General features: G+C 35.9%; 1 protein-coding gene and 1 long non-coding RNA gene across 3 annotated transcripts in view; both read right to left on the reverse strand.

Annotated features, from left to right (window-relative positions):
• Positions 1–23597, reverse strand: part of CRPPA (CDP-L-ribitol pyrophosphorylase A) — a 332720-nt gene that overhangs the window by 166328 nt on the left and 142795 nt on the right. For both annotated transcript variants that reach the window (XR_007150469.1, XM_047850755.1), the window contains exon 6: positions 19282–19376. Coding sequence is in view for 1 of the 2 variants with exons in the window: in XM_047850755.1 (XP_047706711.1) it covers positions 19282–19376 (95 nt within the window). In the remaining variant the exon portion in view is untranslated. The remainder of the gene's footprint in view (positions 1–19281; positions 19377–23597) is intronic.
• Positions 35–6581, reverse strand: LOC125161116 (uncharacterized). Its single transcript, XR_007150470.1, has 3 exons — positions 6457–6581; positions 5120–5125; positions 35–54 (listed from the first exon to the last, which is right to left on the reverse strand). It is a non-coding gene; the product is annotated as an uncharacterized LOC125161116 (long non-coding RNA).

Below are 23597 nucleotides of genomic sequence, written 5' to 3' on the forward strand. Positions count from 1 at the left end.
GGCTCTGAGCTGGCAGCTGGGAGCCTGCTTGAGATTCTCTCTCTCCCTCTCCCTCTCGCCCACTCACACTGTCTCTGTCTCTCTTAAAATAAACAAACTTAAAAAAAAATTTATACTATGTGTAACTAATAGACAACTTTGTAGTAAATGAGAAATTATTGGCTTTAGCTCCTAACTATTTTTTGGCAGGTATATCATGTAAATATTACCCATTTTGTCATTTTATAAATGATAAAAAAATATGTTAAAAAGTATGTACAGTGGGGGCACCTAGGGAGCTCAGTCAGTTGAATGTCTGACTTCAGCTCAGGTCATGAATTTGGGGGCTGTGAGTTCAGGCCCCACGTCAGTCTCTATGCTGACAGCTCAGAGCCTGGAGCCTGCTTTGGATTCTGTGTCTCCCTCTCTCTCTCTGCCCCTCCTCTGCTTGAGTTCAGTCTCTCTCTCAAAAATAAACATTTAAAAAAAATTTTTAAAGTATGTACAGTCATTTGACCTCTTTCTTCTTCCTAGTAATGCATAAAATATTTGGAAGGTGAGAACTGGAAGGCTGACACCAACAAATCTTCTGCTTAATAAAATATTTAACAAACATAAATAGAGTAGCCTATCCACTGATGGATTTGCATTTCATTCACTCAATGAGTATTTATTGAGGGCTCTGAGCCAGACGCTAGATTGTACATTAAGATCATAGAAATGAACTACACAAAGTTTCTGTCCTTATGGAGCTTAAATCATATTGGGAAGATGAAATCAAGTTTAGACTTGTATTTCTCCAATTTATTAAAAATACAGATTTTTATTCCATTATATGCGTAGTGGGGTTTAAGAATCTCCATTTCTAACAAGCTTCCAGCTGATGTTGCCTTAACTGGTTCATGGATCACACTCTGAGGCAAAAAGAGGTTAGATAATTTGAATACCATTTAATCTAAAAGCCTACTCTCATTTTTAGTTAAGAGTGTGCCCCCATCTAGCAATCAGAAGATCACTTAGCTTTGACTCTACTGAAGCCACTGCCTTTCTGTGTCATCTAAAATAAATTACCCATATCTTGGGGCACCTGATGGCTCAGTCGGTTAAGGGTCTGATTCTTGATTTCGACTCAGATCAAGATCTCATGGTTTGTGAATTGGAGCCCCCGTGGGTTCTGTCAGCACAGAGCCTACTTGGAATTCTGTCTCTCCCTCTCTATGTGCCCCTCCCCCATGTGTGTGTGTGTGTGTGTGTGTGTGTGTGTGTTCTCTCTTTCAAAATAAATAAACTTGAAAACATTACCTGTATCTTGATTAAATCTATCACACTATAGCAAATATACATGAGTAAAATTGAAGAATTATTTCAACTGTTTTATCCAATTTCTTACCAGATTTATAGCATCATCTAATTACTTTTACAAAATTTTAACTTTTTCTAAGTACAGAGACATTGCCAGAAGTGTTACATAAGTATAATTAGAGCCCATTTTCTATATAAGTATACACTAATAAAGTACATACAACTTATATTCTAGTCAAAATGTCATTGATTTAATTAGAATCAACATGAACAAAAAGTTCCTAATCAGTTTTAGAGATGATTTAAATAGTATACTGAAGACTATAGTTTATTACGTTTAGCTATGCATTCCCTGGAAATTACAAATACATATATGGCTTTACTCCCAACGCACTGTAAAATCTGAGCATCCATGACACATAACAGGTTGTATTAGCAGTTCTTAACTTTAGGCAACCTTGTCCTCAGAGGGAAGTCAGCAATGTCAGGAGACATTTTCAGTTGTCACATGTGGGATAGGAAACTACTAGTGGCACTTAGTGGACAGAGGACAGGAATGCTGTCAAATATTCTATCATGCACACACAGGTCAACCTCCAGAATTAAAACAAAACAAAAAAAAATACACACACACACACACGCACACACACACACACACGGAAGGCAAAAGCAGAGCTACGCTGAAAATTTTAATATTAAAGATAATTTACATTTTAAGCAAAATTAACTAAAACATGCTCATGTGACTTATTTCAAAAGTGTGTGAACATGTGTTTACTTCAGGATATTTTTTAAGCTGTATATGTCCAGATAATGAAGAAAGATAGATTCATATCTTGATGTAGCATCAGAATCATATTACACATTCTCAAGAACAAACCTTAAAAGTGTTGCTTATGGATCTATTTCTTCACCCCACTTCAATTCCCCCTCTGCAAAGCTTATTTCTTCATCACTCCCTCCTTCTCTTTTCCTGACAGAGGCTGCCGGACACCAACTTCAACCTCATCACTCTAGCTGACTCCAGTTCATCTCATCTTTGCAACATCTGCTCTTTGCCCTTCCTTTCCCTCATTTTGTGAAAATAGTTGTCTTCTGGCTGGGAAATCAATTAGAGCTTTTTGGGCGTACTTTGTGTTCTAAACTCCTCTCAGCGATTCCCGTGATTGATGGATGCCTGGCGGCCACCTCTTTATCTCCAAAAATGTATTTGGCTGATGTCCAGATGGAGAGGTTTTCCATAAGCTTGCTTGTTCATCATCCTATCACCATTAACCGCAACTATATATCTAGCTCTCACTGTGTGCAAGTCTTGTGCAAGGATCAGTGATAAAAGATATGGTCAAAGAGATAGATGTAAGAACAAATAACAATATAAAGTAGATCATGCATAATAACACCACTGCTGTTAAGTAGTTTAGGAAGTCCAAGAACTGGAAAAATGAAGACAACTTCATGAAACGAGTAATATTAAACTGAGCCCCAAATGAAATCTGCAAGTGACAAGCAGGGATGGCATATAATTAAACACAATGCTGAGTAAAAAAGAGAGAAAACTACATAATTTCAAGGCATGAGCAAGACAACATTTTGGACTACCATAGAGATAAGTGAAAAGTTCAATATAGACTGCAAAAGAGATCAAATAACTGGTCAAGCTGTAGAGACTTGGACTCACACACAGTGAACAGTCATTCAAAGTATGTGATATCAATGCAAGAGAAAAAGAGACTTTAATTTAAGCAGGTAAGTACTTCTAGGCTTTGGAAACAAGATGCCATGGATAATTTATTATGACCACAAGCTCAAATGGATATATTTTGCTCAGTTTCCCTGGAAAAACAAAAACCCTAGAGCCATTATGTAGCAAAAGTCATGAGAACAATATATAAATGCCTTTATGGTGTTACAAAATAGAATTATAATGCATGCAAATAATTGAAATGGAATGCATCTCTCAAATCATTAGGGGAAACACAATAACTAAAAATATAAAATTGTATTTTTAGAACAGGTATGCTCTATTTGGAACCAAAGAAAGTCAATAAAATGAAATGAAATCACAATAAATAAGCTCTAAAATGATACCACACTTTAAATAGCATTAAGATAACTAGTGAATTCATCAAAATCAACTGATGAAGGATGGAAACTAACATACATTCCATACAGTATTTTTTTCAGCTTTTTATGAAGACTCCCCTCCTAAACATACTCACCAGGTATGTGTGTAAAATTAATTAATTTCCTGAATTAGAAGTCCTGATCTTTACAAATATATGCCCAAAGCTAAATGTTGGGTATTCTTTTGGTTTGTTTTGAACTCAGCATAACAGTTGTCTAGAATTTGTGAAGAATGACCTCATTCCTAAGCGGGCAAGGATGCAGAAAGCATTGTTCCAAATTAACCATCTGGTTCCTTGAGAAAGAGTAATATTTCATTATGTCCCTGCAACTCAAAAGCATAAATGGATACAAAAAATGAAGATATGTATATAAAGTAAACAAAGTGGTATGTGAGGAGGATTGTACTTAACCCCTCATTAATAATCATCCTAAAACTATGACAAGTAGTTATAATTGTAAACTGTTAATTTTACTAAATACAGCATGAATATAATTAATACCATCCCAAGCAACTAGGTGGTCCAATAATTTTGATTTTTTTTTCTTTTTTACCCCTGGAAAACTGATCAGGAAATCTGGCCAACATCCCAAACAAACTAAAAGAATCTAATTGGATGGTCTTCAGCTAGTTTCTGTAGTCCTATATACACACTAAAACCACATACTCTAAGTGAAGCAATTATACTGGTATTGTTCAGAGGTCCCATTGTAGTGTTTACAGTGTTATTTCACTGTACTTCACTGCAGTCAGCTTCAAAAAATGAACCAATCTTTTATCTTTAAGCTAAAATATTATGCTATGTGTCAAAATAAGCATAAAATAACCCCACTTTGCATGGGCCTAACAGTGCTGCAATGGCTTAATTTGTTCTCTTTCCTATCTGCTCTTATTTCATTTGCTATTTGTGATGTTTTGTTTAACTAGTATGTCATACACTGGATCTAGTTAGGTCTGTAAGAAAAGGAACAGATCCATACACTCACTGGAAACAAACTTGAGGGCAGCAGGCAAAATGAACTAGGTATCTCAGACAGCCTCCACAAAACCAAAGCTTGCTATACACCCAAGAAAACAAACATGCTTCAGTTATATCCTGCCCATCACAAAATGGTGGTTACACAAAATGATAATTAAATTAAAGGCTCCAGGAAACAGGAAGGCGTTGATAAGCAAATACGTGAAAATATCCTAGAGTCCCTGTTTGTTCAAAATACAAAATAAGCATTATTTAAGAACTTTGTTTCTTCTATTATATGAGTGAAAAATGGATTAAAAAGACCTGTGCTTTTAGAAGTACACGTGACATAAGAAAACATTAAATACTATGCGTCTTCCATAGAATTTTACTTTAAGAACCAATAGTCAACATAATCTCTTTATAGATATAACTGGTTTATGCCATTTCCAGCTCAACGTTTCTATCAGTTCGTTTTCCTCTTAGGACAAATTATTAGTAACAGTAGCAGCAGCAGCGGTGGTGGTGTTAGTCACCTTCACACAGTGTCCCCACACCCGCACCTTCCACCACACGTCTTATTTCAGTCCACTCAACAAAGCTCTTTGAATGCCTTGAATGTGCTCTTTTCTCCTGGATTTCTCCTTAAATAGCTAATTCCTGATTACTCGTTTCGGTGTAATTAAATGTCCTATGTGCCTTCCTTCTGCAATTTAAATCATTTTCCAGGGCTCTCTTACATTAGCATACTTTACTTTTGGCTTAGAATAGTCATCGCCATTTGTAACTCAACATGTTTTTGTGTTCATTTACTGTGTCATCCCCAACTGGGAGTACGTTCCAGATAACCCCTGAAGGAACCATACTTGTTTAGTTCAACTCCATATATCCAGTGACTAAATCTTGATAGTCAAGTATTATTTGGCAAGTAAATTAGGAAGTTAAGGAACTAATGAAGAATGATCACATCTTCCTCCTTACAAATCCCTAACTACTCAGCCCAGCATATAGCATAAGCTATTAAGTTAGCAAGAAATGAGAGCAGACTCTTCCATCACTGTCTCTTGTACCTTGAGAGAGCTCTATCTCCAAAGTAATTGTGGTGCATGAAATACCTCAAACTCCTTAAGAAATCAAGGAAGGAATGTAACAAGCCTAATAATAAAGCCTTGAAATTCAAGTCTGAGCAAAATGTTCATGTGTATGAAAAGTGGGAAGGGTGTCCCTTACTTAGTTTCTTATTATTTTTTTTTTTTAACCAACTTCCTTCATGGATATGGTGTGTTCATCACTGGAGTTTAGGTATTCAGTTCACACCCTAAGGTATGTTTCAAAATCTAGCACGGATAATGACAACAAGAATACCCAATCTCTTCCTTGAGTTTCAATGAGAAACACTTTTTCTTTTCATGCCAACAAGACAATCCTCCCATTGTGTACTGAGCAGCTCCACACCCACACCTATCTGCCCAGCAGGTGCCTGGATTTCAACCGTGGTGACTTCAGTGTTTTTAGATGTTCTTTTCAAAGTAAGAAAAAAGCTCTGAGAGGTAAAAATGTCAGAAAGTGTGACATTTTGTGTTTGTCTTAGGTTATGAGCTGAAAAATGACACAAGGTAAATTTGCCCATATGATGGAGAAAGACATTACAAAACTAAGTACAGTAAAACCTTGGATTATGAGTAACTTGTGCTATGAGTATTCTGCAACACAAGGAGACATTTCTAATAAATTTTATTTTATTTTATTTTTTTAATTTTTTTAATGTTTATTTATTTTTGAGACAGAGAGAGACAGAGCATGAACGGGGGAGGGTCAGAGAGAGGGAGACACAGAATTGGAAACAGGCTCCAGGCTCTGAGCTGTCAGCACAGAGCCCGATGCGGGGCTCGAACTCATGGACCGTGAGATCATGACCTGAGCCGAAGTCAGACGCTTAACCGACTGAGCCACCCAGGTGCCCCTCTAATAAATTTTAACATGATAAACAAGCAATGTCTTGCAATATTAGTACATGATGCCAAATGTCAAATGACTACAAGTGAGCCAATGGTTCTTCTCTCTCTAGCTCTATGTCTCTCTCTCACCGCACAATTGTGGGTGATTGTCTCCCATGCTAGGATGCTGGGTCTCAGGCCACAATGTTTGGCAGAAATCAGTGTTTTTTTCAGAATGTTGGAAGGTGCCCACCACTGGCACTAGTGTATTTTTTGTCACTTCAAAGCATCTACATTCCTTTGCTTTTCCATTTAACAGTAAGCTTAGGAATGCTTTGCTTCATTCTATTTTATTAGATAGGTTCCTTGTTATTAAACTTGCAAAAAAATTAAAAGATTCCACTGAGCTAATAGCCGTGATTCAGTTAGTGATAGTGAAAGTCATCCTACACACTAACTCTCCTCTCTCTTGTCTCCCTCACAACAGCCACGAGGGTTTTCAAAGGAAAGTGCAAGTTAATTTAGCTTTCTTTATATTTTGTATTTTATTATTTTGTGTTATATTACAGTAATCATTTTTATAGGAATATTTTTGGGTTTTGGAACGAATTATCTGGGTTTCCATTATTTTTAGGGGGAAATTTTGCTTTGATATACAAGTACTTTGGGTTACAAGCATGTTTCCAGAACCAATTATGCTCACAAACCAAAGTTTTACTGTAATTCTTTTCCCAAGGGGACCTTCATCCTGACTTTGGGTATAAACCCTATTAAACATCTGTTGTTGTTGTTTTTTAATTTTCTTTTACTTTACCTTTTCTTAAAGGAATATTTAGTAAAGTCACCATGAATCAATTAGCGCCTACACTCATTACTTATGTAATCACAGGCAAATCATTAAACCATAGTTTTCCTATTTCTATTTGTAAACTGAGGGGGAAGTTGTAGGATTATTTTAGAGGATTAAGGTATATAGCATAGTCCCTCTGGCACATAGAAAACACGCTAATTGTTAGTGTTGTTGCTGTTTGAGAGAAAACATTTTGTTAATTCCTTCTTTGGTTTAAGAGTTTTTAGGTAAATTTAGAAACCAGGACAGATTTTGCAGCTATGAATGACATCTCCTTCCAAGATAAACCAAGATTGTCTAAGTTCACAGCACACACAAAGCTCATTTTTCTAAGTTCTATATTAACTCCTAGTGTTAAAAAGTCCAACATATTGTCCTCAAAGGAGTATATTAAAGTTAAGAGATGTTTGATAAACAGTGGTTCTTCTTTCTTTTGAACATCCATGTACTTCTTGACTTTATAAAATCCTTATGAAATCCTTAACTTCAGTCAAGACTAATTTTTTAAAGTTCCAAAAATGCCATGTGTATTTATAGATCAATTAGATACTTGAAAATCAGAGAGAAATTCAAGTGCTTAAAATTACAAATACTAGGCGAGTACACATAAATAAAGGGGAAGAGGATTCTGGAAAGATAGTTCTTTTAGTCTTCAAGTGTCTGTTGATCTCTCCTTAAAAACAGACAGTACAAGAAAGACTTCAAAACCAAAAATCTGTAGATAATATCTACCACAAAACCAATTGTCAGTGGGTAGAGACAAACTGCCAGGATCTATAAAGACCCCCACCATTTAAGACACTGTGCAGAAGAAAGCAGAGTGGGGGGGAAGAGCCCAAAGAAAGTAACTCAAAACCATCATTGGGTACTCTCTGGATAGCTTAGCAAGCCATTCTGGAAAGAGCAGCAAAAACTAAAAGAGGTTTTTCTAGTCTCTGAGTTGAAAACAAAGAAGCTACATAAAGGTTCTCACTCTGCTGGGGATTATTAGGAGTCGGGACCCAAATTAAGAAAGCACCTTCAAAGTCAAAGCATCAGGCAGAGAAATCTAAATTGTCAGAGGTGTGCTAGGAGTGACAGGGAACATCCAGGCAAAGGAGAAAGGTAACAGAGACAGAAGCTGAGAAAGAGCAAGGCAATCTCTTCCATCTTTTCCTGAACAAGTGAATAAGAAGCATATGCCACTTATCTATAAAACTTATTATGACCCACCCTTTCCTCCTAAAAATAGATTTAAAAAAACCCTCTTAAAGAGTAGCAATAAGAAAGGACCTCAAATCTCATATAAGAAATAAAAGAATAAAGAGCAAAACAATGTCCCTACAGACAATACACATACATCACAAAGATATTCACAAAGCAGGTGAAAGCTGCAATCCAGCATTTAATAATAAGCTAAAACAAAATGAAAAACTACAAAAGTGAGAACTGGAATAAATCAGAAACAAGGTGACTAGAACAAGAAATTGGGGAAATTAATTTGAGAAAATAATTTGTTTCAGAAATGAAGGGTAAATTATGAAGAACACCAAAGAAAATAAATATGACAGACAACTCCTGAAGAGAAATATAAAATTGAAAGCATGAATTGTTTAAATTAAAAAAAAAAATCCAAAAGAAATTAATAGCTACAAAGATGGGTAAACAATATGTAGCTTTTATGCAATAGTAATCCAATAGCAAGAGAAAACTAAAGTGATGGAATGCAAATATACTAAAAACAACAATGCTATAAAAGTTTCAGGAAATAAAAAGATGTGAAATTACACAATAATAGACACATTGTGTACAGAGCAATATTAACCTAAAAGGACCAACACTGAGAAAATTCTAGTACAAATGGACTTTAAATAAATAAAAAAAAATTCAGCGGGCATCCAAGCAAATATGCCAAGTCATTTATAAGACAATCAGATTTTAACCACACTTGATCCAAAAACTCTATGATAGAAGAAAATACCAAGCCACATTTAAGGTGTCCAAAGAGAAAGTTTTGAACCAACATTTTTTTGAGCCAAAACCAACTTGCAGATTTTTAGCCAAAGACTAATTTTATTCATATGCAAGAACATGGAATACTGTGTCTGTCGAGGAACCCTCCCTAGTGAATCTACAGGCGCATTATTTTCAGAGAACCAACATATCTGCAAAATATCAATGTAAGTCTTCTTAAAATAAGACCAGCATTTATTATAGAACTAAGTATAAATAATGGTTTTGAGGGAGACAATATAATATGTAATCACATATTAATGGGAGAGAATATAAAAAAGGTGTTAAAGTGGTACTTAAAGACATTAATTCAGATTAGGTAGGAGGAAGAAGGCACTAGTTAATTTCAATGTTGCTCAGAAAAGAGATCCATTAGACAACAGCCAAAAGAATTTAATATTAGTAAAAGACAAAGGTATTTCCTAAGAATTTTAATAGAAAGGTAGTCATCAAAGGGGGACAAGAGGAAAACTTTATAAATGCAAAACAATACTTACTATACAGAAACTGATAAGGAGGGTAAGGAATAAACCATAAAACTTCAAAAAACTGGTTACTCGTAGAAGAGGAAGGCAATAGGCACAGAAAGCAGAGACAAAAGTTGGACTTCTTTGAGTGTAATTTGCTTTGTAGATTTTATTTTGGTACAGTAGAATTTCATACAAATTTATAAAACATGTTTCTTTTAAAAAATCAACGTCTAGGGGCGCCTGGGTGGCGCAGTCGGTTAAGCGTCTGACTTCAGCCAGGTCACGATCTCGCGGTCCATGAGTTCCAGCCCCGCGTCAGGCTCTGGGCTGATGGCTCAGAGCCTGGAGCCTGTTTCCGATTCTGTGTCTCCCTCTCTCTCTGCCCCTCCCCCGTTCATGCTCTGTCTCTCTCTGTCCCAAAAATAAATAAAACGTTGAAAAAAAAAATTTAAAAAAAATCAATGTCTAAAAATAAGATAAGCCGAATGATTTTGTGTATCCAGATAGTGTCATAATCAATTACAATTCTAAATGGCTGGAGAAAAATTAATTTGATTGTTCATCCTAAATAGGACATAGCCTATTTAGAAAATACCTTACCTATTTTAGAAAATACCTTACATTGTTCACAGGAATGGACTGATGACACGGTGAAATTGAAAGGTTAAGACCACCTTGTGGTATGTGTATCATGAGAGAAAGTAAATGTGTTTGTTATGTTGGAATAATGTAAAACAGTAAGTTTCACTATTGGCGAAAGTAGAGCTAAAATACATTAAAAAAAAATTCTGCAACTCCAATTCTAATTTCATTTGGAAATATCATTGAGAATTCAAGATGTGTTTTATGTTTAACAAATAAGGGAAATAGTGTTTTCTACCTCTGTTAACAAAATAAAAAGTGAAAACAATGACCAGTCTAGCAGCAGTCAGCTAGAGAACTAGTTGATTCCAGTTTTGGTCAGGAAATGCACAAGATGAATCTAGAACATCTTGTCACACCAGAAAGCAGGAGTTATCAAAGACTATTAGACTAATGCAAAAAGGATTCAAGCTAACTTGAAAATGCTTCACATGGCCAAACCTGGACCAATGGAACATCAGTAAAAAATAACTGCTATGGATTGAATCCCATAAATATATTTTAAAATCATGACTCTATCTATAATCTTTAAGGGAAAAAAAACCCATTGATACTCTCCAGAGGAGAGCCACAATCTCCACCTTTCTTGCAATGCACTTTTTATCATTTTGCAACCTTCACATAATAATGGTTCTAGACAGTAGTGTCTGTCTATACCACAAAAATACACAAGACTAGACTTATGTACTTCTTGGGAGAAGTATACATCGCCATGAAAAAAGTAATTTATTTTTGCCAAAGAAAAACTTTAGTCAAAATCTGAACAAACCTCTAGATCTTATTAACAATTTCTAGGATATACAGGGGACAGAGAGACTTGTTAACTGACACCACAGAGTCACAAACAATAAAAGCCACATTATGGGCATTTCTAAAGGACAATTTACTCTAAAAAATATGAAGATAAAAACTGTAGATAAAAATAAATTTCAGAAACATATTAACTGATGGTTGTTTGTGGACATTCTTGAAAGAGAATGAAAGGCTCACTGAAAGAGACAATGATTCAAATAAATGGAAAACAAAAGAATAAAATACATAAGAGAATTGGAGAAAGTGAATAACTGATGGACATTTGATGATATTATGGCACAATTAAGGATATTTTGGAGTGTGGTTATTGTATTATAATAATAGCTTAAAAATAAACTTTTTTTTATACAGGTACATACTGAGATATTTACAGATGAAATGACAGGATAGCTGAGATCTTCTTTAAAATAATCCGGGGATAAATGAGTATAGAGAAAACAATACTGGCCATGAGTTGGTCATTGTGAAGCTAGGTAATAGGTACGTGAGAATTCTTAATAGTATTGTCTCTTTTTAGGTATGTGATTGAAAATTTCTATCGTCAAAAGTGACAGAGAGAGGGAGGAGCACGGGAAAATAAAAAATATATAGAAAAGAAGATGAGTAGAAGCTCAGAAACTATCTCTGAAGCTGTGAACAATATGTTAAGACCATTATGTCTCTCTTTTGAAGGCTCATTTCTTCTAAGATTAATTCAATATTTAGTATGTTTTACCAGATTATACAATAGGTTACCTAGGGTTATACTATGGACTAATCAACATAAAATTCTCAACAAATTAGTCATTGACTCTTTTCTTTGTTGGAGTTTGAAAATTTGTTAGACTGGTTTATATGGAAAGAACTGCATTTAATTCAGGAGATTACAGTCATTCCTGCTCAGAGTACATCCTGAGGCTTTTGGTTTAGGCTAGTTAGCTCCTTTTGTCTGTCGTTGATTTGACAACTATTCAGATGTTTCTGATTAACTCTGGTGTGAGTCATATAGAATATCTGATGAACTCAAGTACTAATCCCTAGTTTTCATGTCAAATAGATTGTGCCTCCATTTATTTAACCAAGGAATTATAGTTTGGCTGGATAATGATTTCAATGAGGAAATTTTAGGTAACATAAGGCAAATTTCTAATAGAGAAGACTGAGACTTATATACAGTACTGCTTCACATACCGCAAGAAGCTAGATGGGACACGTTACTGGGTATTTTTTTTTCAACTTCATGATGAATATATGTTTGTAGCAAGCAACTTCTAAGAGAGGTCCACTGGGGCATCTGGGTAGCTCAGTTGGTTGAGCATCTGACTCGATTTTGGATCAAGTCATGATCTCAGTCATGAGATTGAGCCTCATGACAGGCTCCACAGTGACAGCAAAAAAGCCTGCTTGGGATTCGTTCTCTCCCTCTCTGTGGCCATCCCCCACTCAAGTGTGTATCTACTTGCATACTCACTCTCTCTCAAAACAAACATCTTAAAAAAATAAGAGAAGCCCACTAACAATCACCCTACCTCTCAATATTCACCATCTTGTATATTCACTTCCTCTGGAGTGTGGGTTGGATATACTTACTTCCTTCAAAAGAAGGCAAGAGGACAGAAGTGAGGGGATATTCTTGTAAGATCAATTTACAAAGACATGCCTTCAATTCTGAATAGCATGTTGTGAGGCAGCTCTGTGGAGAAGTCCACATGGCAAAGGATTAAGGCCCACCAGCAACTACTTGAGTAAGCTTGGGAGCAGATCCATTTCCATGGCCTCAGCCTACAGAAAACAGCTTGACTACAACCAAATTGAAACCCTGAACCAAAGCCTACTGGCTGTGCTGTGCCTACATTCAGGTCTCGCAGAAACTGTGAGATAATGAATGCTCATTATTTTAAGTCACTAAATTGGGGGTAATCAGTTATGCAGAAAGCACAGTACAATACATAATACAATGTTCAACTTAGTGATAACAAGTCATGATCATTTATCCATTTTGTTTATTTAACATTCAATAAATCTCCTCCTAGAATCAAGATTGCACTAAGCTCCGGGAAGACTTCAAATTAGTTCAGATAGCAACCTGGAGAATACAACAAAAGAGTATGTAAACCAGACTGTAAAAAAATAGTGAGCAGGAAAAGCTCCCTGGGGAAACACTATTGGGGACAAAGAGTGAAGAGGTAGGAAAGTGCTATCCAATTTGAGAAACTCAAAGAAGTAGAGCTAGCCTGAATAGTGAGCAATATGGAGAAGCAAGGGTACCACTTTAAGAGGATAGACTTTGGTATCACATAAATCCATATTTATCTCCATGTTCCTGCTTTGCTACTTCATGGCAATGTTAATAAGGACAATTTAGTCATGCCCCTGTGCCTCAATTCTCTCATCTGGAAAATAAAAATAATACTACCTATTTCAGAAGGTTATTAACAACATATGCTATGGTACCTAACATAAAATAGGTGCTGAAAAATGTTTATTATTATTGTTGCTGTGTCTGTCGTCTTTAATAGCATCATTAGTAACATGAGAGATCTTATAAGATTGGCAAGGAATTTTTACATTAATTTAGGATCAATGGCAAATCAAGCAACAGTTTTGAGTGGAGAGTAACATGGTAAGGCATAGGAGTTCTAAAAATGAATCTAACAGCCATACCAAGAATAGATGTGACAGAATCAAGACTGGAGGCAGGATATCAGTTAGTAGACTGTGTGATAATCCAGACAAGAGCTGGGGTACATAGGATAGCGACAGGGTTGACGAATACAACACAGTTGAGAGATAATGAGGTAAAATGAAAGTGTTTCAGAACTTTATTTGCTTCAGGGATGAGATAGAGAATGGGTGAAAAATTATACCAGGTTTAAGGATCTAGGAAAAATATACGCAGGTCAGATGAAGGAAAATTGGAACAATTTATGAAATATGAAATATTACTAATATTCAAACTTGAGAGTCTGGGAGACTTCTAATTGAATTTATATCTCTAACACACAGGATAGTGATCAATTAAACACAGGGTCAGAGACTGATTTTGTCCCTAACAATTAGAGGATATATGAAGCATCGGCATAGTTTTTCCAGAGAAAACCACTCACCTATGTACAGGAACCAGAAATTATAAACAGTATCCTATAAACAAAATTAAGAGGAAGCCACAAAGAAAAGAAAACAAAACAAAACAAAAAAAAGGATGTTCAAAAAAACAAGATTTTACAAAATGGGATGAGATTCCTTATAGAAGAAAGTATTAGACAAGAGGGTCAAATGCTGCAGTAAATCAGGGTAAGGACTGATGAGGTATTGTGGATTGCTCAAAGGGTCATCGAGGACCTCACTGAGAGTAGTTCCTTCAGAAGGTGGGACTAGAAATGAGGCTATAATATATGAAGGAATGAGAAGTTACATTACTCTAAATAAGTACAGCTTCAGGTAACCTGAGTTGAGAGGATTTTTTTTTTTTTTTTGCTCTGTTTCCATTAATGGAAGGAACTTGAATATGGTGGAATGTTGATGGCAGTGGGGAGAGTGGAGGGAGGGGAACCAGAGCTCAGAAGAGAATACAGTCTTAGTAAGAGCATGACTACAGATTGAAGACTCTGCGGAAGTTTGGTGCCAGGACGATAAGGAGTTCCCATGTGAGAGTATAAAATTATGCTCTGAAGCTGGAGACAATTTCAAAATAACTAAGAATAGGGGTCAATATAGAATTAGACCAACATTTCTCAACTAAAGGGGGATTTTGTCCCCATCCAGGCACCATTTACTATATAAATGCAGATATTTTGGTTGCTACAATCAGGAGCTGGGAATGATAGTAATATCTGGAGATAACAGGGACATCCAGTGGTACAGACCAAGGATGCTTCTAAATAGTGTACAATTCACAAGAGAGCTCTAATAAAGAATTATCCAGCTCAAAATACCAACAGTGCTGAGGTTAAGAAACCCTGGGTTTGGCATTTGAGAGAAGTGCTGGAGGTCTAAAATATTCACTGAGGAGGATGGGAGCTCACTATGCAATCATGGTATGTTTGCTCTAAAACATTCTGTGTCCACTGCAGATGGAGACCAGTATTTTTTTTTTAATGGCAACAATCTGAACTGTATAATTTCCTCCAGCAGTATTGTTTGAGTCAAGGCTAAGAAAGGTGAAAGTTAGACTAATACATGGATACGGCTTTAACCAAGGGGGTGAATTCCAAAGAACAGGGAATTGAGGCTATCAGTAGAAGATCCATGATCCACTGAAGTGATAGAACATGGTATGTGAACGAGGCAAAGAAGGGTATAAGATAAAATGTAGCCAAAAGGGACAATATAGGGGACCTAGAGCTCCCTATAAAATTCAAAAATGTACAGGAATGCATTTTGTAAAAGTTATAGAATGACAAAATCTGTGATCAGAGGTTAAGATATAGCCTTAGTACTTATTTTTCAGCCCAGTGAAGATGACGGCAATATCCAGACAGGGTCCAACAGATAGGTAAATCAAGGTCACTGAAAATGAGAGGGGTAAGGTCTTGAGGGGCCATAGTGATGAATCAATCACACAAGACCAGTAATGAACCACTGTGTGTATCCCCACATCTCATGCCGTTTTATCACTAAACATGAACAGAAAAAGAAGCAACAAAAAAATACTCTATTAACAGAATACTGCATTAACTGTGACTTGCTTAGATTTATTCCTAGGTGTTTTATGGTTTTTGGTGGAACTGTAATAAATAAACTGTAATAAATAAATAAATGGGACCGATTCCTTGATTTCTCTCTCTGTTGCTTCATTGTTGGTGTGACCCTGAGAGAATATTGTTGGAACTCTGGCTATTCTTCAAGTCTGAGGTGACAGAGCTGGGTTTTTATACTCTTGTTGAGTACCCAGCTGTAGTGACACAGAATATAACAGCTGGGTACTCAACAAGAGTATAAAAACCCAGCTCTGTCAACTCAGACTTGAAGAATAGCCAGAGTTCCAACAATATTCTCTCAGGGTCACACCAACAAAGAAGCAACAGAGAGAGAAATCAAGGCATCAGTCCCATTTACAGTTGCACCAAAAACCATAAAACACCTAGGAATAAATCTAAGCAAAGAGGTGAAATTTATACGCTGAAAACTATAGAAAGCTTATGACAAAAATTGAAGAAGACACAAAAAAATGGAAAAAGATTCCATGCTCCTGGATAGGAAGAACAATATTGTTAAAATGTTAATACTACCCAAAGCGATCTACATATTCAATGCAATCCCTATCAAAATAACACCAGCATTCTTCACGGAGCTAGAACAAATAATCTTACAATTTGTATGGAACCAGAGAAGACCCTGAATATCCAAAGCAATCTTGAAAAAGAAAACCGAAGCTGGAGGCATCACAATCCTGGACTTCAAGCTACTACAAAGCTGTAATCATCAAGACAGTATGGTACTGGTACAAAAACAGACTCTCAGATCAACGGAACAGAATAGAGAACCCAGAAATGGACCCACAAATGTATGGCAAACTAATCTTTGACAAAACAGGAAGGAATATCCGATGGAATAAAAACAGTCTCTTCAGCAAGTGGTGCTGGGAAAACTGGACAGTGACATGCAGAAGAATGAACCTGGACCACTTTCTTACACCATACACAAAAATAAACTCAAAATGGATAAAAGACCTAACGTAAGACAGGAAGCCATCAAAACCCTCGAGGAGAAAGCAGGCAAAAACCTCTTTGATCTTGGCCACAGCAACTTTTTACTCACCACATCTCCAGAGGCCAGGGAAACAAAACCAAAAATGAACTACTGGGACCTCATCAAAATAAAAAGCTTCTGCACAGCAAAGGAAACAATCAGCAAAACTAAAAGGCAACCGAAGGAATGGGAGAAGATATTTGCAAATGACATATCAGATAAAGGGTTAGTATCCAAAATCTACAAAGAACTTATCCAACTCAACACCCAAAAAACAAATAATCCAGTGAAGAAATGGGCAAAAGACATAAATAGACACTTCTGCAAAGAAGACATCCAGATGGCCAACCGACACATGAAAAAATGCTCAACATCACTCATCATCAGGGAAATACAAATCAAAACCACCATGAGATGCCACCTGACGCCTATCAGAATGGCTGACGTGAACAACTCAGGCAACAACAGATGTTGGTGAGGATGCAGAGAAAGAGGATCTCTTTTGCACTGCTGGTGGGAATGCAAGCTGGTGTAGCCACTCTGGAAAACAGTGTGGAGGCTCCTCAAAAAATAAAAATAGAACTACCCTATGACCCAGCAATTGTACTACTAGGTATTTATCCAATGGATACAGGTATGCTGTTTTGAAGGGACACATGCATCCGAATGTTTATAACAGCAGTATCTACAATAGCCAAAGTATGGAAAGAGCCCGTATGTTCATCGACAGATGAATGGATAAAGATGTGGTATATATATACAATGGAGTATTACTCGGCAATCAAAAAAGAATAAATCTTGCCATTTGTAACTACATGGATGGAACAGGAGGGTATCATGCTAAGTGAAATTAGTCAGAAAAAGACAAATATCATATGACTTCACTCATATGAGGACTTTAAGAGACAAAACAGATGAACATAAGGGAAGGGAAACAAAAATAATATAAAAACAGGGAGGGGGACAAAGCATAAAAGACTCATAAATATGGAGAAGAAACAGAGGGTTACTGGAGGGGTTGTGGGGGGATGGGCTAAATGGGTAAGGGGCATTAAGGAATCTACCTCTGAAATCATTGTTGCACTATGTGCTAATTTGGACATAAATTAAAAAAAATTAAGTATTATGTTGAAAAAAAAAATTCTCTCAAGGTCCCACCTCAGTGGCTTCTGCATTGATTGGAAAAAGAATAAACGAGATTACCCAAGAGTAAAAGACTATTTTTGAGGCAAAAGGGCGCTTCAGTGGGCTAGACAGTGGAAAGTTATCTATAGTTTAGGATTTTTTTTTTTGTAAAGAGAAAGAGTGTGAGAGAACGAGCGCGCGCACACACTCAAGCTGGGGAGGGGCAAAGGAAGAGGGAGAGAGAGAATCTCAAGCAGGCTCCACACCAATGGAGAGCCCAACTTGGAGCTCCATCCCAGGACAGTGAGATCATGACCTGTGCTGAAATCAAGAGTCAGACTCAACTCACTGAGCCACCGAGGCTCCCCAGGAACAGATTCTTAACAAGTGAACTTGAGACAGAAAGCAGAGAGCAAAGTGCTAAAATTTTCAAAGATGGGGGGAAAAACCCCAGAAAGTCAATGGATAGAAGTAATACAGAAGACTAGATTATAGTATGACCTTTCCACCTAAGAAACAGTGGAAATGGTAATCATTTTTTTTTTTTTTTTCAGCTTTGGGTCGTTGCTACAAACACTACTGGTAGAATTTGTCACTGATTGTCAATACCACCTGGGGAAGCTTGTTAAAAATTTGGATTCCAGAACTAATCCCAGTGTACGGTTCACTCAGTTTTTACATATTCCAGGGATCTATGTTCTTAACAGTTCGTGTACCTAATTCAGGACTAAATTTTGGGAAACCAGTAGTATTTACTACTTAATACATATCTGTGTCATCATTGAAAGTTTAATTATTATAGCTCATTTTCACCAAAAACTTATTACAAGCCAGATGCTTTTCTAAGTACTTTAAATTTATTTAAACTTTAAATTCAAACTTTTAAGTTATTTTATTCAACCCTCTTAATAATTTCACAAAGTGGATATTATTGACATCTTCAATTTAAGATAAGGAAATTAAGCAATAAAGCTGCCATCTGAGTACAGACAGTCCTAACAGAGCTCATTCCTCTTCTAACTATGCTATTGTAATAAAATTAGCTACCAAAAATCAACTTTTTCCTTCAGCTTTTAAATAGAATTTGATCATGTATATTGTTAACAAGTTATCACATGTTCACCATAAACTTTGATAGGTGGTATACGTTTTAACAGAAACAGGGAAGTTACTTACAGTTAAATAAAATCATTCTGTCAAAACATTTCAAGACACAAAGTTGTCATAGAAATAAATAATTGAAGTCATTAGTGGTAAAACTTACAAATAATTTCTATGGACCTCACATTTAATTACTACTTTCATTTCCTTAGCCCAATTAGATATGAATTTAACTAGCAAGTTCATCAGCTCAAAAAAAGAGGTATAGAATGAACTCAACTCTTTGAGATCATGAAACTCAATCTTTGAATACTTACATTTAATTCGTCTTTTAGTACTTCTTCAAGACGATGACCTACATGATTCTCATCTTTTGTGTCCATAACCAGGCAAATGTGCTGTGAAATTCTTTCTGAGATTAAAAAAAAAAAAAGAAAAAAAAAAGAAAAAAAGTAAGTTTCTAAGAGAAAATGGAACAAAGCCCTAGTATGCTAAAACCTGGATTAACCTGTTGTTTGTAACTGTCAAACTACAAAGCTTTTACCTGCAGGCCAGTGAAGTCACTTGGAATCCACACTGGTAAGTCCTCCACTCTTTACCACCCAAGTCAATAAAGATAGGGATTCAGTGCTGTGTAAGTGGCTAACCAGGACATCGTATAATCAACAGAAATAAGACATCATAGGATATATCTAAAAGGACTAACTGAAGGTGACAGCTATTTGCCTGACAGTTCATTCCTTATCTGTTTATAAAGAGTCCCCTAGAATCTGATAAAATCCCATCTCATGCAGATCCCCCACTTCAGGCTAGAAAGTACCTTCTGTGTGCAACTCACTGTGCCACCTAGTGTCCTGGATGAGCACAGAAGTGTCCTTGGCATTCGTCTTAATTCAGTCAATTCAATACAATTAAGTTCTTGCCTGTTTAACTGTTACAAGTGAATATAATAGCCAAACTATTTTCTTCAAATTTGTTAAGTGTCTTCGACATGATCCATTTTAAAAACACAATTCAGGGGCGCCTGGGTGGCGCAGTCAGTTAAGCGTCCAACTTCAGCCAGGTCACGATCTCGCGGTCTGTGAGTTCTAGCCCCGCGTCAGGCTCTGGGCTGATGGCTCAGAGCCTGGAGCCTGTTTCCGATTCTGTGTCTCCCTCTCTCTCTGTCCCTCCCCTGTTCATGCTCTGTCTCTCTCTGTCCCAAAAATAAATAAACGTTGAAAAAAAAAACTTAAAAAAAAAAAACACAATTCATATGACATAATCACGCTCACCTTTGTAAACCTTGGATGCACTCTCTCAAAAGATACATAATCCTACTCTACACTAGCTAGGTCTATAATACTAAGAAATAGCTATATTGCTGCCAATTAAGAAGACAATGCATGCTATTATGTCAAAAACTTTTACAAAGGCTTACTTTTAAATAAGAATCCTAAATCAAATTAGTTTAACATTTAACCCAGCTGCTTCTTCAAGGAACAACTTTATATAACATGATATATATAAACGTTAATCTAGTAATAGTTAATCATTTTTCCAAGCACAGCTGGGGACAACAGACATTTAAAATATTAAGAAAAGCACCAATTAATAGTACTCATTTTACTAACTACCTCACATCTATCAAGAATATTGTATGGTGCAAGAGCTCTATGTTCTATTATTACCAATGTTCATGATGGCCCTGCAAACAATATTATTATGAATCTATATATAATAGAAACCAGAAACCTGAATTCACAGAAATGAACTAACTTTTTCATGATCACTCTTGCTGAGGCTTTACAAAGGGGAGATAATGTAAAAAAAATGGGAAAATGGTATACCTAGGCAAAAGACAGAATGGAAGTTATATGTACTATTCTTTCATCTTTTGTTTGAAATAAAAAATATTCTGCCCCCCAAAAACACATAAGATACAATAAAAAAATACATGAATATGTGTGTGTTGCATATGTATGTGTATAGTAGGAGATCTTAAAATTCATCTTCTAAAAAAAATTAACTATTGGATGTAACGAATATATTAACCTTATTGTAGTAATCACTGCACAATATATACATACATCAAATCATTACATTGCACACCCAAAACTTGCATGATGTTATATGTCTTTTATATCTCAATAAAGCTGGATTAAAAAAAAATCACCTATTTACCGAAGATCAACGAAAAAAAAATACGAGAACCTAGATTCAAGGCAATATAACAATAAATAAGGTGAATCTTCTATCACGTCGATTTCTATACTGTCTGTTTACGCCTTGTAATTCCCAGGGATTTATACTCCAGAGTAATCTGTGCCAGATTGACCCTTTTCTTTATAGTGTCAATTGTCCATACCAATATGTCCTTTTCCTAGTCATATAAAATTCTCTACCTGTCCAGTGGCATTCACAGTCTAGACCAGGTTAAATCTTCATCAGTTCCCCCAATTCAATGGTTCTCAACTTTGGTTGCACATCAGAATCAATTCTGAGTAGGTTTTGTTTGGCTTTTGTAGTTTTCAAATACATACTTTTAAAACCCACCCAACAAGATTCTTGCCTGTATTTTTTTTGAAGCTCCAAAACTGATTCAGATGTTTAGTCACGTTGAAAACCTCTGCTTGTTCATTGCCTTGATTTTCTACAATGTGGAGTTTATACAAGTTTTCACTTTGAAAAAAAACAAACAACAAAAAAACTAATTGTCTATGATAGCTGATTAATTCCCCCAAAATGGTATAACTCTTTTTGAATATAATCCTTTTGGGATAATTCTGCAGTTTTCTCTAATCTACTCCATATTGTAGCAATTGGAGCATGCTGAGAATTGTTATTCAATTCCCTTTGAGATTGCTAGCGTCAAACTGTTTAAAAAAACCCAAATCCATCCACCTACTCTGATCTTCATGGCTCACTAGAGTTTACAGTTTAGCCGTTTCTTGGCCAGTATTATAAAGGCAATCTAAGAAAAAAAAACACACAATAGTTCATAAATTATAGATATAAGGCACTTCTTGGGCATTTAATAATGTTTGTTAAGTTCATGAGCAATGTGCAATTTTTTTAAATGCTACAGGAATCCAATATCCAAAAAATTCTATAAATAGTATATTCATGCTTTATCAATATTTTACATGTCTGAAATATGCAAAGACTAAAAATCAGTTTCTATGTAGAAATGACAAACTTTCTACACAGAATTTATAAATATACGAGAAATGAAGGAAACATGGGATAAAAGATCTAACATTATGACATTTTAATGAGGATTAAATGAGGATTTAATATACCTAAAGTTACATAGAGTGTCTGGTCCAAGTAAATCCCTAATAATTGTTCACATAATAATTGTCACTTCCATGGTTACATGGATCCAACAAAAATATAAATTAAAATTAGTTTTGTCTACTCAAGATACGACCCATCTGTAACTACAAATGGCCCCTGGTCTCTATGGTCTTAATTATTTCAGTTTGGTTAAAAAAAATCCATTTCAATTTTGTCCCACTAATCCTTTTCAAATTTCCAAGTTACACCCAAAAAAGCAGTAATTATGTGTAATAATAAAAACCACATCTTAAGTAACAGTCCTGTGTTTTCAACCCTGCACTTTGTAAGGTTTTTTTTTGTTTGTTTGTCTGTTTGTTTTTTGAGACAGAGACAGTGCTAGTGGGGGAGGGGCAGAGAGGGAGAGAAAAAAATCACAAGATTCCACACTGTCCGAACAGATCCTGATACATGGCTCAAACTCATGAAACTGTGAGATAGTGACCTGGGCAGAGATCAAGAGTGCAACACTTAACAGACTGAGCCACACAGGTGTCCCTCCCTGAACTTCTTTATAACTAAAGTGGATACATTCTGATCATTCTTATCTTGGTTTATCCGTTAGATCTAGGTTGAAGCATCTCATGTGGTTTCTACTGATAATCCCACACACACTGACAATCCTAACTGGGAATACTAATGTACGTAAGATCTTTACCAACAAAAGACAATAGCAATGACTGCACTCAGGCCATGCAGCTGGAGGCTCAAAATGGTGAAGAATGCAGCTATGGAAGCAGGGCTCCAATAGATTGAACCTCCTCAATGCCAGTTACTCTAGTACCCCCAACTCAGAAAAAAATGTACATTTAAAATTCATTTTTTCATGAAGGAGAAAATTCCTTCCAAACATAATATAATTAATACTTACTATTTCTCAAAGCAAACAATTTAACAACTTCTCTGAGGTTAATAATGAAATCAACAAAAACAGGGGCCTTTAGAGTTGTTAATCTGTTGTTCTAACTATTAATAAAGCGATTCTTAGAAATTTTAGACATTAAAATCAACACAACAATAGAATGAGGGAAAACCATAAAATCATTTTGTTTCCCAGAATCATGAAAAATATACCACAGGAATGTAGTCTTTGTTCTCTCCCTTAAACAGACCTAAAGATAAATTAGAAAAATAATGCAGTTAAATTTAGCTCATACCTGACCTGTCAACTTTATTACTAATATTATTTTTTTGAGTTTACTCATTTACTGTAAGACAGTGTGCACGCATGTGTGCAAGTGGAAAAGGGGCAGACAGAGAGGGAAAGAGAGAATCTGAAGCAGGGTCCGCACTGTTAGCTCAGAGCCCGATGTAG

This window comes from Prionailurus viverrinus, chromosome A2, assembly GCF_022837055.1.
Source record: "Prionailurus viverrinus isolate Anna chromosome A2, UM_Priviv_1.0, whole genome shotgun sequence".
Lineage (NCBI taxonomy): Eukaryota > Metazoa > Chordata > Mammalia > Carnivora > Felidae > Prionailurus > Prionailurus viverrinus.